The following is a 17,986-nucleotide window of genomic DNA, read 5'->3' on the forward strand; positions in this document are numbered from 1 at the left end:
CTAAAGGATATATTACACATCATAGTTGAGCCATTGTAATATCGGCTAAAGTCTTTTGACATTTTATTAAGGCAAGATACAGATCTCAATAGTTTTTGAATGAATGATAAGATTGTTCCAAATCACATGGGAAAATCTTTTGGGCAACCTGCAACAGATGCTACATCTCTTCGTTTCACTATTTCTGCATCAGATTTTCAATGTCTAGAAGCATTGTGTAGTGTTGACTTAATTACACTAGATAAAGAGTTAAATAGATTATTCAACAGACTATTGAGATCTGTATCTTGCCTGTATCTATTAAAAGGTCAAATGACTATAGCAGATGTTACAATGGACAAACTATGATGTGTAGTCTGTCCTTTAGAGGGTGCTTTATAATGTTAAAGTTGTTTTAGAATTATCCCTCGCACCATTTTAAAATTATTGAACTTTAGAATCGAGAGCACTGTAATTACTGCTGAATTACTACTGAAAAGTTTTCAGTTTTGTTTTAAACTTAAGTGATGGGGTAATTTGAATAACCCTGAGCTGTAGTATTACCCTTGGGGTAAATATAAGGTGTTCCAACTTGTTTTGGAGCAGTCTGTCCCTCCTTTCAACAACTATTGAACTGTATCTAGTGCCATTAAACAACACTACATAATGCTTCTAGACATTGAAGATTTGAACCAAATATTGTGTACTGAAGAGATGTAAAATGTCCTTTAGGTTCCCCAGAAAGTTTTCCAGCTTGTTTTAGAGTAATTGGTTCAACCATTTTGAAAGTATTAAACTCTTATCAATACATTCTTAGAAAACTCTGCGGTGCCTAGTAGACATTGCAATTACCAAACTAAAGTGTGTGGTGTATACCCTATAGAGGGTCATTAAAATTGTTCAGTTTGTTTTGAAGAACTGTGTCCAACCATTAAAAAGGTATTGAAAGTTTGGGGTGACTGGTGCAAAATAAAAGTTCTAGTAACCTATGCTCCGAAGGAAACATTAATAATTTGTTAATTATTTTTAATCATTCAAAGTGTATTGACCATTCTCTAGTAAAATTTTCAAAATGTCATCATATCTTAACAGACACAGCTGACAAAAGGTGTACTGTGACCTGTAAAGGGTGTTTCATAACGCATTCAATCTTTTTCAACACTGTCCAACGACTTAAAAAATATTTAAATTATAATTATACAAAAGTTGGTTTAAATATACAAACATTTTGAGGAGTATAATGAGGTGAATTGTTTTTTTAATATTATTATTAGTAGCTTTTTTACCAATTAACCTGTACAACAATGGAGAAGCTACTCACTTTTTATTTATTAAAATCAAAACAAAATAGTATTATATCTGTATTTCAATCGGGTCAATTCTCTGAGGCCATCAGACGACATTCGGCGCTTCAGCTCTGCCTCGGCATTTTTAATATTCCCTTCCAACTCCACGAGTTCTCGTGCTTTGGATTTTTTGATGAATAAGGCATACTGTATGAATCGGCCCCTCTGACAGCGTACTGTCCAGTAACGGCTTTTCAGCTGGACGCTTTCCAGTGGCCCAAACAGGCCATTAAGTGTTTAAGCATTTTATTCCCAGCAAATTTGTCTGATTTAGCCAGAGTTAATTTTGACCCCTTAATAAAAAGTTTTTTGAGCGATGTGGGCATTACATTTATCGATGATTGGGGAGGTTAATGTTATTAAAATGAATTGTATTCCAAAATTCAACTACCTGCTACAATCTCTCCCTGTAGATGTCCCCCTCTCTTATTTCATAACTCACGCTGATCTGCATCCGTAATCAAACAAAGGTAGTTTCATCACATGATGGTCGCAAACAAATAATAATAAAAAAATAAAATAAAAAAATTGCACACTTTATAGACGGTCCCTAACTTCTCCAACATGTTTGGTGGAGATTCAGAGAAAATATACAATAAAATCGATGGCTGTGTACTTGTTTTTGATTAAATTAGTTGTAGCTAATTGTCAAACATGCCAGTTATTATAATTTACAAACACTGATCGTATTACATCCATTATTAGAAAACTATTAACAAAAGAAGTCCAAATGCGTGAATATGAAACCAACTTTACCGCAGTTCTGTACTGGTAGTTGACTGATATGGGTTTTTCAATGGCCGATGCTGATATCCATACCTGCCAACATCAGACTGCGAAAAATAGGGAGATGGGGGGGGGGGTGGTTCTGGTACCCCCCTAGGGGAATATGGTAATGACTCAGTGATTATATTCACACATTGTTGGATCTGTGATCTTATTGAACATTTAACCTTCTGTTTTTCAATAAAAATATCCACCATTTTAGCACAATATGTGAACTTTTCAGACACCCTTCACAGTAATAGCATGTTTCAGCACAATGTGTTGACTTTTCAGATGACTTCTTACTCACTGTATAAAACATTTCCAACTTATATCAATGTTAAATTAACGATCTGGAACAATTTCGCCAACAATTATGAGTAGATCCCTTATTTTAAGAGACGGGTGGCAGCCCTACCTGGAGGTCTAATACATTCTCATGAGCAAATCGGGAGTACAGCGGGAGGAGGGGTGGAAAAATGGGAGAAACCTCACAAATTGGGAGTGTTGGCAGGTATGCTGATATATAGAGAGCAAGACGGCCGATATAAATGACGATAAACGTACTGTATTATAATTATAAACTGATTTGCCAACAGCAAATCAGATGTACACAAAATTGTGAAACAAACACTTATTTTATGCAATATTTACAAAAAAAAAACAAAACATTAAAAACAGAAAGTATTGACTATCCACTGACAAATCTATTGGTAGATTTTGGAACTGACACTAGGGAAAGTTAACACTTCTGTTAATCATCCAAGCGAACACTGTTATTGGTCGATGCCGATCGTAAAATGGCCAAATATCGGCCAATTAATCGACCTGGGCCTCGTTTCCCAATAACGACTGACCTTAGCTTTTAAGAGCATTTTCTACAAGTGATTTTACAAATGTTCGTTATTTTTAACGTGCGTTTCCCAAAACTGCACTTAACATGAAAGTGCGAGGACGTGGTTTAAGTGCTACTTAAGAGAGACGCTGTCCATAAACAGGAAGTGCTGAAATGTGACCGTATTGTGTTGCTCGTCATTGCAACTTCATTATATTTGTGTGTAACTTTAAAAACGTTTGTAATTTACCTCGCTGGAAATATTAAAAAATATTTTCTTAAATGTACAACTTAATTCACCACATAATTGCATTTTTTATTTTTTTTTTGCAATCGTTTTATGCAGAACGAAATATTTCTTTTACACAATCACTTCTTCGTTCATCAGATGTGCATTTTAATTAAGATGTGTAATGTGGGTAGAGATTAAAGCTTCCAGGATCAGTGAAGACAACGGAGACCCTGTGTATGGTCTGCTAATGACAACAAGCATTAACTGAATATAACGAGTTTCACCGTGTTATTGCGGAGTGCAAAATAAGGAGATATGTGGAAGCTGCACTTTAGGGACATTCACCAATCAAAGGGAGGTCTGCTGTTTACTCCCAAAAGTGACAACGTTAACATCAATGTGTGGTACTACACAATGCATGGTGCAGGCAAGAGCGCCCTTAGGTGTCAGAGAGGAAGAGGAGACGAGGATGAGAAGCCAATATACCATACGGATGATTTTCATGCACGGCAGCAAGTTTTTGACTTTTTTCCTTCTCTCTCTGATTGTAATTTTTACAGTTTTCTGCAACAATCATGCCACCACTTTGTTGTTACCAACTAGCCCACAAATAGTTTTATTTGTTTACTTATTAATTTATCAGTTCATCCAATATTGACTAACCATTTTCTGCATTTATTATTATTATTACTATTATTATTATTAGCCTTGTTGTTTAAAAATAATAATAAAATAAAATGTATACATACTGATATTAAATGAGCATAAAGTGTAGCTATAGGTATTTAAATTGTATTAGGTGTAATTTCGCATTGGCCCTGCAGGGGTCTACATAAGTCTGTGTCCTTACGATGTTCTTAGCGCTGTACGATTACTCCAGAGCACTCGTTAATCTATGAGCATTTTCAAGTACTACTTAAGTTACGATGCTTTTGGGAAACTGGCCGCAAAACTACGATGAATCGTAAGATGGATTCTACGATCTTCTTAGGCTTATGATGCTTTTTGGAAACACAGCCCTGGCCGATATATCAGTCTATCACTAATCCGTATCAGATGCTATACACTGGTACTTTGAGATATACCATGGTCAGAGTTGGGTAATTTACTTAAAAGTAACTGACTACAAAAGTACCACTCTAAAATTGTAATGAGATTACTGAGTCATCCCATTACAAATTACTTTAAATTATTTTCTAAAACACTTTTCACAGAAAAGCTTTTGATTTTCCGCTCAACAAATTCAAAATAAACCCTGCATCCAAAATCGTGTACTGTTAGACAGAGGTGCAAAAACTATTTATGCAATTGTGGCGAGCAGGGCGTGACCGAGCGGCGTCTGGGCAGAGTGAGGACGGGGAGATAAGTGGTGAACGAGTTCCACCTGTGTGCCACACCGGTCTCACGTTCCAGTGAGGAGCAGTGGGAGTACTTAAGGAGACAGCGGTGCACGGGAGAGAGAGACACATGGAGCTGTGTGTGTGTGTCGAGGTGTCTATTGTTGGCAGTTCTGCTCACCCTGCGGAGGTTTCGGCCATTGATCCAGGGCAAGCACATGTTAGTTCGGACAGACAACATGGCAACGGTAGCATATGTCAACCGCCAAGGTGGTTTGCGCTCTTGTTGTATGTCACAACTCGCCAGCCGTCTCCTCCTCTGGAGTCAGCAGCACTTCAAGTCGCTGTGAGCCACTCACATCCCGGGCGACCTCAACACTACAGCGGATGTGCTGTCACGGCAGGTTATCCTCAGGGGAGAGTGGAGACTCCACCCTCAGGTGGTCCAGCTGATTTGGAGTCGATTCGGGCAGGCACAGGTGCACCTGTTCACCTCCCAAGAATCCTCCCACTGCCCGCTCTGGTGCACCCTGACCGAGGCCCCCATCGGCATAGACGCGCTGGCACACAGCTGGCCCCCTGTCCTGCGCAAATATGTGTTTCCCCCAGTGATCCTACTGGGGGAAACACTATCCTCCAGTGATCAGGGAGGACAAGGAGCAGGTCATCCTGGTAGTACCCTAATGGCCCACCCATATGTGGTTCTCGGACCTCACTCTCCTCACGACAGCCCCCCCCCCGGTGAATTCCCCTGAGGTAGGACCTTCTTTCTCAGGGACGGGGCACCATCTGGCACCCACGACCAGACCTCTGGAATCTCCATGTCTGGCCCCTGGATGGGATGCGGAAGACCTAAGCGGTCTACCACCCGCGGTGGTAGACACAATCACTCAGGCTAGGGCCCCCTCTACGAGGCACCTGTATGCCTTTAAGTGGCGTCTGTTTGCTAAGTGGTGTTCTTCCCGACACAAAGACCCCCAGAGATGCGCAGTCGGATCAGTGCTTTCCTTCCTGCAGGAGAGGTTGGAAGGGCGGCTGTCCCCTTCCACCTTGAAGGTGTACGTTGCTGCCATAGCAGCACACCAAGACGCAGTCGACGGTAAGTCCTTAGGGAAGCACGACCTGATCATCAGGTTCCTGAGAGGTGCCAGGAGGCTGAATCCCTCCAGACCGCGCCTCGTTCCCTCATGGGACCTCTCTGTAGTTCTTCAGGGTCTACAGAGAGCCCCCTTTGAGCCTTTGCAGTCAGCTGAGTTTAAGGCACTCTCTTTGAAGCCTGCCCTCCTGACTGCGCTCACTTCTATCAAGAGGGTAGGAGACCTGCAAGCATTCACTGTCAGCGAAACATGCCTGGAGTTCGTTCCGGGCTACTCTCACGTGAGCCTGAGACCCCGACCGGGCTATGTGCCCAAGATTCCCACGACCCCTTTTAGGGATCAGGTGGTGAACCTGCGAGCGCTGCCCCAGGAGGAGGCAGACCAAGCCCTGTCATTGCTGTGTCCGGTGCGTGCTTTATGCATCTATTTGGATCACATGCAGAGCTTTAGAATCTCTGAGCAGCTCTTTGTCTGCTTTGGTGCACAGCGGAAAGGAAGCGCTGTCTCCAAGCAGAGGATCGCCCACTGGCTCATTGACGCCATAGCTATGGCATATCACGCCCAGGACGTGCCGCCCCCGGTAGGGCTACGAGCCCATTCTACCAGGGGTATAGCGGCCTCCTGAGCCCTGGCCAGGGGTGCCTTTCTAACAGACATTTGCAGAGCAGTGGGCTGGGCAACACCCAACACCTTTGCAAGGTTCTATAACCTCTGGGTGGAAGCAGTTTCGTCCCAGGTAGTGGCACGCAATACAAGCGGATAAGCCCGGGATAGCCGGCCAGGTGTATCGCTTGCACGTGCGGCATTAATTCCCAGTAGTGTTCACAAACTATGTTCCCTAGTTGACTTCCTCCGAGCCCTGTGGCAGTCAAGTTTTCAGAGAGACTCGCTGCCGGCCCAGTACACATGCTAACTAAGAGCCCTGTTCTGGGGTAGGTGCTCCGCATGTGGTGGTTCCCTGTAAGGTAAAACCCCATGCGATGTATATCTTCCGCTAATTCATTTCCCTGTTGGCAAACTGCATCTTCCTTGGGCAGAGCCCCTCTACCCCAGTCTCCATGTTTGTAGTAACTCCTCCCCCGTTGGGTAGGATCTACCTTGAGACTCTCCACTTGGTCGTCAAGACCATGTGACTTATTTTTCCACTTAAATATCCCCCCCTCTCTTTGGGCGAGGTGTGGTCTCCGCGGTGTCCTCCCCTTGGGAGGGACACCCCCCGACTAGACCTGGTGGTCCAGTCAGATAATCCCCCTTCTTTTTTAGGGAGTGGAAAAAAAGAAGGGGAAAAGAGGCCATGACTGGGTTAGCCTGTCTCTATCTTTTGGGTAGTCGACTTGTCCCCAGAGGGCCGTTCGACACTCATAACTATGTTGGGGGAGGTTACGTGTCGACCTGGTGTGCTGGCTACAAGGCACACAGTGGTCTGCCCGTCACACACCGCCAGTTCACGTAACACGGTTCAGCCAGTTGTGACATTTCGTATAGGGACCCCTAGTGTCACTACATCGACACAACGTCGAGTGAGTGACAGATAGGGAACATCCTGGTTACTTGCGTAACCTCCGTTCCCTGATGGAGGGAACGAGACGTTGTGTCCCTCCTGCCACAACGCTGAACTACCCGCTGAAATGGCCGGACCTTGTCTCGGCTCCTCAGCATAAAACCTGAATGAGTGGTTGCATACCAGCTCCTTTTATACCCGTATGTCCAGGGGAGTGGCATGCAAATACCACTCGCCAATTTTCATTGGCCTTTTATCAAAGACCAGAGGTGTCTCGGGCTCCCAAGAGTGACCCCTAGTGTCACTACATCGACACAACGTCGAGTGAGTGACAGATAGGGAACTAATAACACACACATAATTGTATTTTTCTTGTACATATTGAATACATCATTCAAACATTCTCAGTTTAGGTTGGGAAAAGTATGTGAACTCCAAGGGTAATGATGTCAACAAAAGCTAATTAGAGTCAGAAGTTGGCAAACATCCCATCCAATTAATGAAACATTTTCAATTACATTTAGTCATTTAGCAGATGCTTTTATGGAAATTGACTTATAAATGAGGAACATAAGCAATTTGTTATACAAAAGTCAACACTATTGTCTGTATCGCACTACCAAAACTTATCAAAAGCACTCAAATATAAGATATTTATTAGAAATCTGTCCACTTTTAGTATTTTTAGGACAGAGACGATTTAGTACTGTGGCTACTCTCCCTAGATGTGGCCATCAGTCAAGATGACTCAAAGGGCACACCGCAGAATGCTCCATGAGGTGAAAAAGAACCCTTGAGTGACAGCTAAAGACTTGAGGTATTAATTGGAACTGATTAGCATCTTTGTTCATGAGTCTACTTTATGGAAAACATTAAACAGGCATGGTGTCTGCAGGGTTGGGAGGGTTACTTTTGAAATGTATTCCACTACAGATTACAGAATACATGCTGTAAAATGTAATTTGTAATGTATTCCGTTAGATTACTCAAGGTCAGTAATGTATTCTAAATACTTTGGATTACTTCTTCAGCAGTGGTAGATTTTTCCACTTGTTTTGACTATAAAAACTCTGCCAGTACAGTAAGACAAAATACACATGTTAAAAATATATTCTCTGAAAAACCGAAATATCTTATGCAGTGTTGTTTCTAAAACAAGGTCAATCAAACTGATCTTGTTTTAAGGATTTTTAGATATTTTTACAGGAAAACAATACAAAAATTATCAAGAATAAGATTTTTGCCCTAATATTAAAGGTCTTACTAGAAAAAAGAAATATGATCCAACGTGAATTTTCTTGATAAATAAATATGATTGTGCCTGGTAACATGTGCATGTAAAATGGCTATAAATAGCATTTTAGCTTAGCGTAAAGCTTACAATTTACACAAGGTTTATTTCTATTTCTTCTGCTCCAAACTTACTTCAAACTTACTTCTCTGTCTGCTTGTATGAGTGTAATAAGAAAGTGTTTCACCGCTGTTCAAATGCACTTTGGATTGCATCATTTATATGTATACATTTTTCCATCTGAAAGGACTAAATATTAAATGAAACAAATGACAATACAATGCAAAGTAATCTCTTCAGTAATCAAAATACTTTTTGAATGTAACTGTATTCTAATTACCAATTATTTAAATTGTAACTGTAGTGGAATACAGTTACTTATATTTTGTATTTTAAATACATAATCCTGTTACATGTATTTCGTTACTCCTCAACCCTGGGTGTCTGTCACAGGCTAACCTAGTGACGTAAAGACTCTTGCAAGGACTTGGCATACACACATGCACACATCACATTTACTGATAATGCTGGCAATTAAAATCTTTAATATATATCAGAAATGTGTTATGTGATTTTTTTGTGATGTTTTTGTCCAAAGTAAGATGTCTCTGTGTTTAAACTGTGTTATTTTATCATCTGAAACATGTCTGTTTGATATATCCCTGCGGTTCATCTCATACTGAGGAATCCCAATATGGTGTTTATTAAGGTGCCAAAAATATTTACCGTGAAATATACAATAACGTGTAAACAAAAACTGTACAATAGAGAAAAATAAAAGGCAACAATGTGCAAATTGTCTAAACCACTTGGGAAAAGACATTTGAATCAACTCCTTGAATCAATCAAATTGAACTCAGAAGCTCTAAAGCTCCCTCTTTTAAAGGGTCTAGCTCCTCCCTGGAATTAACCAAATCCCACAAGGAGAAATGAAAAACAGATAAACTCAGTTAAATACACAAAATTATGAAACAATTTGGAAATTGGAAATTATTTACTGCCCTGTATTTGTCATATATTTTTCTCATGGTTGTGTACAATATCCTGGAATAAACAGATCTGATATTTAGAGAATATGTGGGCCTTCATATATAAGTTGGCCTTTTATGATCACGGTTTTAAAATCCACATATATTTTTTAATTATTCTAAAACAATGCTTTGCATAAACAAATTTTTTAAATATTCATGCTTTGACAAATTGTGCAATAATCATTTGAAAATAAAGCATTATGGTAATAAGTTACACTCAGTTAGTGAGAGACTCAAACTTAAATATAGAGTTTTAGATTATATAGCGAGTGTGTTAACCACAGCATTTGAAGTGTTGAGAAATTAAGTGTAATAAAAAAAGTGTGTTATCATGTACAATATTCAAAGTTCCATATTAACCTTTTGTAAAACAAATAAATCTCTTTAAATATCACAAACTAACGGTCTCTCTCAAATTTCTTTCCCATAAACTCAATTTTGATTTTTTTTCCTACAAGAACACTATTCAAAGTGATCGACAGGAAAATAACCAGCAACTTGTTTGAATTAGTCGGATTACAGTTGAATTCAGAAGTTTACATACACTTACGTTGAAGTTGTGATGAGACAGGAGAGGAATGAGGATCTAAATGCAGCCTTTAAACAAAAGTAAACCAGGTAACTCAGAACATAATGAAACAAAACACAGGGAACAAAAGCACAGCATAATACAGATGAAGACTGACAAAATACCAGGGAAAGCAAGGGCTTAAATACACAAGGAACACCTAGGGAAACAATCAGGGGAAAACCAATCATGAAAAGAAACTACAAAAGGACTACAAAACTAACAGGAAACAGGAACTAAACCAGAATTTCAACAAGTCAATACAAACAACAGGGAATGTGACAAAAGGGGGGGCTCTAAGGAGCGGATTCCAGATGTTCCAAAAAACAAAACAAAACCAAATTGTCAATGGGGTGTGGGAGAAAAAAACAGGTAGTTCTGGGGGGCGCAAGGGGAGCAGAGGAACAAGGCAAAGTCAGGGAGGCTTGAAACCAAGGTGGAGCTGGAGGGATGGAGAGCCAGGGCGACGCTGCAGGCTCAGTGGACCATGCAGGCCAGGAGACCAGAGCAGATCAGGCGGACGGCCAGGAGACCAAGGAGAAGACCTCAAGGTGGGGACTGGGTCAGGAGTCTTGGGAGGCGGCCGCAGGACCGAGACAGGATCAGGAATCCTGGGAGGCGGACGCAGGGCCAAGACAGGATCAGGAGGCCTGGGAGTCGGCTGCAGGACCGAGACAGCGTCAGGAGGCGGAGCCGCTATAGGAGGAGTCTCTGAGGGAGCGGGCGGAGCTGCTGGGGAAGTGGTCTCTGGGGGCAGAGCTGTGGGAGGCTTGAGACAAAGAGTCCTGGATGAATGGGAAATGACATCCATGGTTGCAAACATGGGAAGAGACTCAGAATATTCTCTCATTGATAGACCATGATTTATTACATGATCAATTATAGGAGCCTTAATCTCATCTGAGACTACAGCTCTTGATCTTCCTCTCAGTCTTCTTCCACCACGCATACATACTCCTCTCCCAGCCACTCTTCTTCCTCTGTCAGCCACTTCTTATCTTTGGCTGGGTTCATGTTTACATTACAGTACAAAATTATTCAAAGATGTCCCCTTTTGTATAGATGGTAATGAAACTGAAAGACTAACACCTGGGTAGGTGTTCAGCTACAGTGGGAATCAGCTGTGGTTGTTCTAATTGTTTTGATAGTATTTCATTTTTAGATTTGGAATATATTTCAATATGGTATTAATGTAGCAAATTGCTGTCTTATTCAATTTTGTGTTATATTAGGTTTTGAACTTAAGTTTACAGTTTTGAAATGTAAACGTGCAAATTGGCCTGTAGGTACATAGAGTTTTGGTGGTGGTTGTGTCTGAGTGAGAAAATAATTAATGTAATTTGAAAGATGTAGTCATTGAATGCATTTTGTGACAAAGCAATGAAAAATGATCCACGGTTTAGTCCACATAGACTGCTGTTGTGCTCAATGTGTAAAGAGTTTTGAAAAAGTGACATAAGTATTGAGAAATGAGTCCTAGCGATTGTAAAAAAAAAACTCTAAGACTGATAAACTGGCTAATAAACAACAACTCAAGAAAAAAAGAAAAAGAAAGAAAGATGAAATTAGCATTATTCATGTGTTTGTATGTTTGTGTGTGTGTGTGTCAATGCATGACTAACTTGTGTTTCATGTATCTGTAGGTGATTTTGCACCCCCTGAAGCCACGGATGTGTATTGATCAGGGTGCCATTTGTATAGTGTTTATCTGGCTCATGGCCAGCTGTTTTTCACTACCTCATGCCATCTACCAGAAGCTATTCACTTTTGTCTACAGGTACGTTCTGGGCTTTGTTTTTGTGTATATTTGTATGTATATTTAAATGTTAGTGCAGAGGTATAGTTAGTTGTGCTTATTTTTTGGAGTTTAAACTATGTGTGACAGCAGTGCAAAGTTTTATTAATGAACTTATTCTACTAAGCTACTGTTTCAGAGCATACTTTACTCAGTGTTTGCAATTAATCCTGGATATTCGTGTTCCGATGATTCACACTGTTGGGGTAAAAAATGAAAGGACTGTACTAAATGCTGATGCTGATTCTGTTTAAAGTGGCATTCACTCCCTGGTGTTTGTTAGAACACAGGAATCAGGGGCCAGATTCACGAAAACATTCTTAAGAAAAAAATTAAGTTCTTAGGATAAATTATAAGAAGTTCGTACGAACATTCCTAAGTGCAATTCTTGAAAAATTCTTAAGAAGTTCAGCACATCTTAAGAACATCTTAATTTTTTTATTAAGAATAAAAAGACAGGCTTTGACATTGTCTAATAGCCTAAAAACTTCAGTAGACAATAGCTGGATGTTCTTATTGAGGAAATTACTGCAAGGAAAAATTTCTCCTTGGGAAGCTTGATAATATCACGTCGGAAAATAAGAGGCGGGTAAATGGGAAAGAGTGCAGAGGCTGTCTCCGCTGTGCCCAACTCTGATAGGGATGTGGATGGGGGGTGAAAAACTAATGTTATAATTATTATGTTTCTATGAACTCTAAAGATCGTGGAGAGAGAGCGCTATATGCAGCGCATCCGTTTGAATAAGCATGATTTGTTAATGTCACCACATTAAGAAAACAACATTTATTGTTTGAATTTGGTGATAACATTTACATGGTTTGAAAGCTGAAAATATACTATATTGCCAAAAGTATTCGCTCATCTGCCTTTAGACGCATAGGTCAGGACTCTGTGCAGGCCAGTCAAGTTCTTCCACACCAAACTCACTCATCCATGTCTTTATGGACCTTGCTTTGTGCACTGGTGTGCAGTCATGTTGGAACAGGAAGGGGCCATCCCCAAACTGTTCCCACAAAGTTGGGAGCATGGAATTGTCCAAAATCTCTTGGTATGCTGAAGCATTCAGAGTTCCTTTCACTGGAACTAAGGGGCCAAGCCCAGCTCCTGAAAAACAACCCCACACCATAATCCCCCTCCACCAAACTTCACAGTTGGCACAATGCAGTCAGACAAGTACCGTTCTCCTGGCAACCGCCAAACCCAGACTCGTCCATCAGATTGCCAGATGGAGAAGCGTGATTCGTCACTCCAGAGAATGCGTCTCCACTGCTCTAGAGTCCAGTGGCAGCGTGCTTTACACCACTGCATCCGACGCTTTGCATTGCACTTGGTGATGTATGGCTTGGATGCAGCTGCTCGGCCATGGAAACCCATTTCATGAAGCTCTCTACGCACTGTTCTTGAGCTAATCTGAAGGCCACATGAACTTTGGAGGTCTGTAGCGATTGACTCTGCAGAAAGTTGGCAACCTCTGCGCACTATGCGCCTCAGCATCCGCTGACCCCACTCTGTCATTTTACGTGGCCTACCACTTCGTGGCTGAGTTGCTGTCATTCCCAATCGCTTCCACTTTGTTATAATACCACTGACAGTTGACTGTGGAATATTTAGTAGCGAGGAAATTTCACGACTGGACTTGTTGCACAGGTGGCATCCTATCACAGTACCACGCTGGAATTCACTGAGCTCCTGAGAGCGGCCCATTCTTTCACAAATGTTTGTAGAAGCAGTCTGCATGCCTAGGTGCTTCATTTTATACACCTGTGACCATGGAAGTGATTGGAACACCTGAATTCAATTATTTGATGGGTGAGCGAATACTTTTGGCAATATAGTGTATAATTAAACACAAAACAGTCAAAAACGTCTTGTGGTCTAAAACCACATTTCTGCGTAAACAGCCCACTGCGACTTCAGACTCAACATGAAAAACCCAGTAAATTCATTAAACATCTTACGTTTTAGGATTTAAGACAACTGTGAGGTTATCCTAACTTTAAGATGTTATTTACGATGATATTTAAGAAATTTTTGAGAATTTGAATGCTTTAAGAACAATCTTAAGAAAAAAGATAAGAACTTTCTTAAGTTTATTTGGGAATACAAAATATTCGTAACCTTTTCTTAAGTTACAAATTAAGAAGAAAATGGTAATTAAGAAGAAATTTCTTCTTAAGAACGTTTCGTGAATCCGGCCCCAGGAAGTGGACTGAATTCAAAGTGTTTAAGAAAGGTTGCAGTAGCAATGGGCCTGATAATAATAATACAGATAATGATGTGAATAGCAAAATAATAAACCTAAAGTAAATAGACATTCAAGTTAAATACACTAAAGATAATACAGTAATCACATTAATAAGTAGGTGTATGTTCCTAATAAAAGGATCAGTGAGTGTACTTTTAACACTGACAGTTAATTTGAAATGTTGTCAATCATTTTGACAAATAAAGAAGAAAAACATTTAAACCTAGCGCATGAGGCACATCCATTTTCATTTTAACCATCTTCACATGGTTTCTCTGTGTGAGCGAGAGAGTGTTCTCAGGCTTTGTTCACTCTGCAGGGAAAATCTGATTTTTAGACTGACTGTTCAAACTGCAAGTTCATGTGGCCAGATCTTATTATTTTATTTAGACTGCAGTCACTTTTGCTAGAACGTCCACATTAGTTGTCATAGAAATGATGCAAACTGGCATGTTCACCATATGAGTTTAGTGATGGACATTTTGCCATTTATTTTGATTTTCATGTGGACAGTGTATGAAAATGAACACATTCATCACAGGTAATACCATAAAAATGGGAACGGTGGCATATGCAATGTAGCGTTGCCAACTGTCCCGTGTTTTAGCCATGACGTCCTGTATTTTGGGGTGAAATTATTCTCCTGTATTTTAGCAGGCGGCGAAATGTCCCACATTGAAGGATTTGTGTCACGTATAGAAGCAGAAAAATTCTCAAAGGGGACCTTTGGTGACTCGCAACAAGTGTGGGTTACTGCACCTATCGCATCCCTTTAAGCCAATGTCTGTATTATTGCAAAAGAGGTTTGCACTGCTTTGCCTGCCCTGTAACATATGAAATATGGGTGCGTTCAATTCAGAAGTGATCATCCTTATGTCTGGTTCCCCTCAAAGACTTTACCTTTCACTGTGAGAGGGCTGAAAGGTGTAATAAAAGATTCATTTTGAACTCACTTCAAGTCATGAAAAAATAAATGAAAAAAATGAATGACAAAAAAAAAAAACACTGATCTGATCTGACCTGATCTGACCGATCAGACAGAGACACAAACAACAAAATTAACAAAATGCACAGTGTGCGTGCTTGCAGAGAGAGAACAAGAGACCAGTGTTTAACTATGTTTTGCTAGGTAACTAATGGGAACAAGCTGTAATGCATAATTGGTCATTTCGTTGTCCAGGAAAATCGTGGATGGCTCACTTTAATCCAAACAGTTTGTCCCTCTTTAGCTTTTAATTATGTAACTTATTTTCTCCTCTTCCTCTTTCTCAACACTTTCTGACCTGATCTTAATTTTCTCTCTCTTTTTTTCATTTTCAATTCTGCCTTGCTTCTCTCTACACCTTCCATCTTTCTTTACACTCTTCTATGGCTTTATCTCTTCTCTTACAGTAAAGACATAGTGCGCTCTTTGTGCGTGCCTGATTTCCCAGACCCCTCAGAGCTATATTGGCAGTATCTGGATTTGGCCACGTTCATCCTCCTCTATGTCCTTCCCCTGCTCATAATCACCATTGCCTACTATGATGTTGCCCGCCGTCTCTGGCGCCGGACTGCCATTGGTGACGTCACCAGCGAACAGTACTTCCTTCAACGCAGGAAGAGGAAGAGGACCATTAAAATGCTGGTGTTAGTTGTTGCAGTATTTGCGGTTTGCTGGTTCCCTTTGAATTGCTATGTGGTGCTGCTGTCCAGTCAAGTAATTCAGTCTAACAATGCTATTTACTTCAGTTTCCACTGGTTAGCCATGAGTTCCACCTGCTACAATCCTTTCATTTACTGCTGGTTGAACCCGGGCTTCAGAGCTGAACTCACTTTCCTGTTGGGCATGTGCAGAAATGGCCAAAGGCGGGGCCAAGGGAGACGGACACACAGAGGTGGTCATGGGGAGGAGCCTGATCCATTGGCCCCACCCAGTGCTGGGTTTCACAGGACAGCATGGCCAGAGAGCCATGCCTCCTTGCAACAATCCAATCCCAAAGAGAGTCACGCTCTTAGGTCCACCTCTCTCTGCCAATCAGGAAAGACTGATATTCTGTCAGTGGAGCCAATTGTTGCTGTGAGCTGACAAAATCTCTGCCAAAATGTCCCTCAAGGTGGTACTGTTATTGATTCTGGATATTAGGTTTTTAAACAACCATGGGTTGTCAAGGGGACCTCCTATTTATGAAGTTTAAAGAAAGTAATGGGTAGACAGAACTCTTTACTAATTTAAATTTTTTTTTAAATAAAACGTCTTTTGGTCTAAAACCACATTTCTGCGTAAATAGCCCACTGCGACTTCAGACTCAACATGAAAAACCCAGTAAATTCATTAAACATCTTACCTTTTAGGATTTAAGACAACTGTGAGGTTATCCTAACTTTAAGATGTTATTTACGACGATATTTAAGACATTTATTTTTGAGAATTTGAATGCTTTTTAAGTTTGTTCTTTGAATTGAAAATAGAAAAAAGATAAGAGCATGATTTTGTTTGGAACAAAATCTTGGTTATATGAATATTCTGGGTTCAAAACAAGTTAAGATCAATCGACAGCATTTGTGGAATAATGTTGATTACCACAAAAAATTATTTTGACATTTCTCTTTTTCTTAAAAAAAGCAAAAATCAAGGTAACAGTGAGGCATTTACAATGGAAGTAAATGGGGCCAATGTTTGGAGGGTTTAAAGACAGAAATGTGAAGCTTGTACTTTTATAAAAGCACTTACATTAATAAAACAAAGTTATGAGAGGTCACGTGATGCCATGCGAGGAGCAGACGTGTGAGCGACTAGCTCTGTGCACTTTGCTAGTTTTTTAAGTATTTTCATGTTATAATCCGGTGAGATTCGATACACCCCATTACATATTTATTCTTTGAGGTAAACATGGCAAAGAAGTCAAAATCCTCAGACTCTGGAGACGTTAAAAGACACTTACATGTTCAAGCTGAGGCCTCTGACAGGACTGCGAGCCGGGGACTTGATTTAAACGGCACGTCGGGAGATGGAATCCAGCGTCAACTGTCCAACATCTTGGTGATGCTGACGAAGGTTGTTGCTGACTTGGAGGATCTCACTGTAATACGTCGATCGATTACGGCGATGGAAACAATATTCTCTGAATTGGTCACAAGAGTGACAGAAATTGAAAAACGAATCGATTATCTGGAATCTTCGGAAAGGGAATTATCCGCTAATCCACCCGTGTCCAAAACAGACTTGGAACACATTTTTGAAAAACTTGAATATTTTGAAGATATGAACCAAAGGAATAACATACGAATTGTTGGAATTCCTGAGCATGAAGAGGGCAGAGATATGGTGAAATTCCTTGATGAGCTCTTCCCGAGTCTGCTCGACATAACAGGCCATAAACTGGAAATCGAGCGAGCTCACAGAGTCCCGGCTCGGAGATCTGCTGAGGGAGACAGGCCCCGATCAATCCTGGCCAAATTTCTGAGATCATCCAATAAAGATCTCGTGTTGCACCAGGCAAGGTGCAAAGGAAAGCTTTCTTGGAAGAACCACAATATTTTCTTGTTCCTGGACTTTGCGAATTCGACAAGAGAGAAACGGGATTGGTTCAAGGAATGTAAGAAACTCTTACACCAACAGAAGATCGCTTTTGCACTGATGTTTCCGGCCAAACTGAGAATAGACACCAATGATGGCAGCAAAGTATTTTTATGCCCAAAAAGGCACTGGCTTTCATACAAACTATGGGTGGGTAAACCATTGGGCGTTTCTTATGTGAGTGGACTGACTCGCTGTTCAGTGTCTCGACTGTCCGAGGAAGCTGGGTGCCATTTTTGTTTCTTTTTGTGTTGGCTCCGCCTAGCAGCTGTAGTTTGTTTTGTGGCATGACACTCCAAGAAACTTTTGCATTTACGGAAGAACGTTTTTACACTGAAGTTCCCGGCCAGATTGAGAATGGACACTATGGATGACCGCAAAATATCTACATGCTCACATAAAGG

At 40.7% G+C, this 17,986-nt stretch overlaps 1 protein-coding gene across 1 annotated transcript in view; it reads left to right on the top strand.

Moving 5' to 3' along the window:
* LOC127422274 (G-protein coupled receptor 83-like) overlaps nucleotides 1–17,986 on the top strand; it is a 31,146-nt gene that overhangs the window by 6,994 nt on the left and 6,166 nt on the right. The window contains exons 3-4 of the mRNA XM_051665677.1: nucleotides 11,626–11,759; nucleotides 15,416–16,119. Of these exons, the coding sequence (XP_051521637.1) occupies nucleotides 11,626–11,759; nucleotides 15,416–16,091 (810 nt within the window). The 3' untranslated portion in view covers nucleotides 16,092–16,119. The remainder of the gene's footprint in view (nucleotides 1–11,625; nucleotides 11,760–15,415; nucleotides 16,120–17,986) is intronic.

Source organism: Myxocyprinus asiaticus, chromosome 31 (assembly GCF_019703515.2).
Source record: "Myxocyprinus asiaticus isolate MX2 ecotype Aquarium Trade chromosome 31, UBuf_Myxa_2, whole genome shotgun sequence".
Lineage (NCBI taxonomy): Eukaryota > Metazoa > Chordata > Actinopteri > Cypriniformes > Catostomidae > Myxocyprinus > Myxocyprinus asiaticus.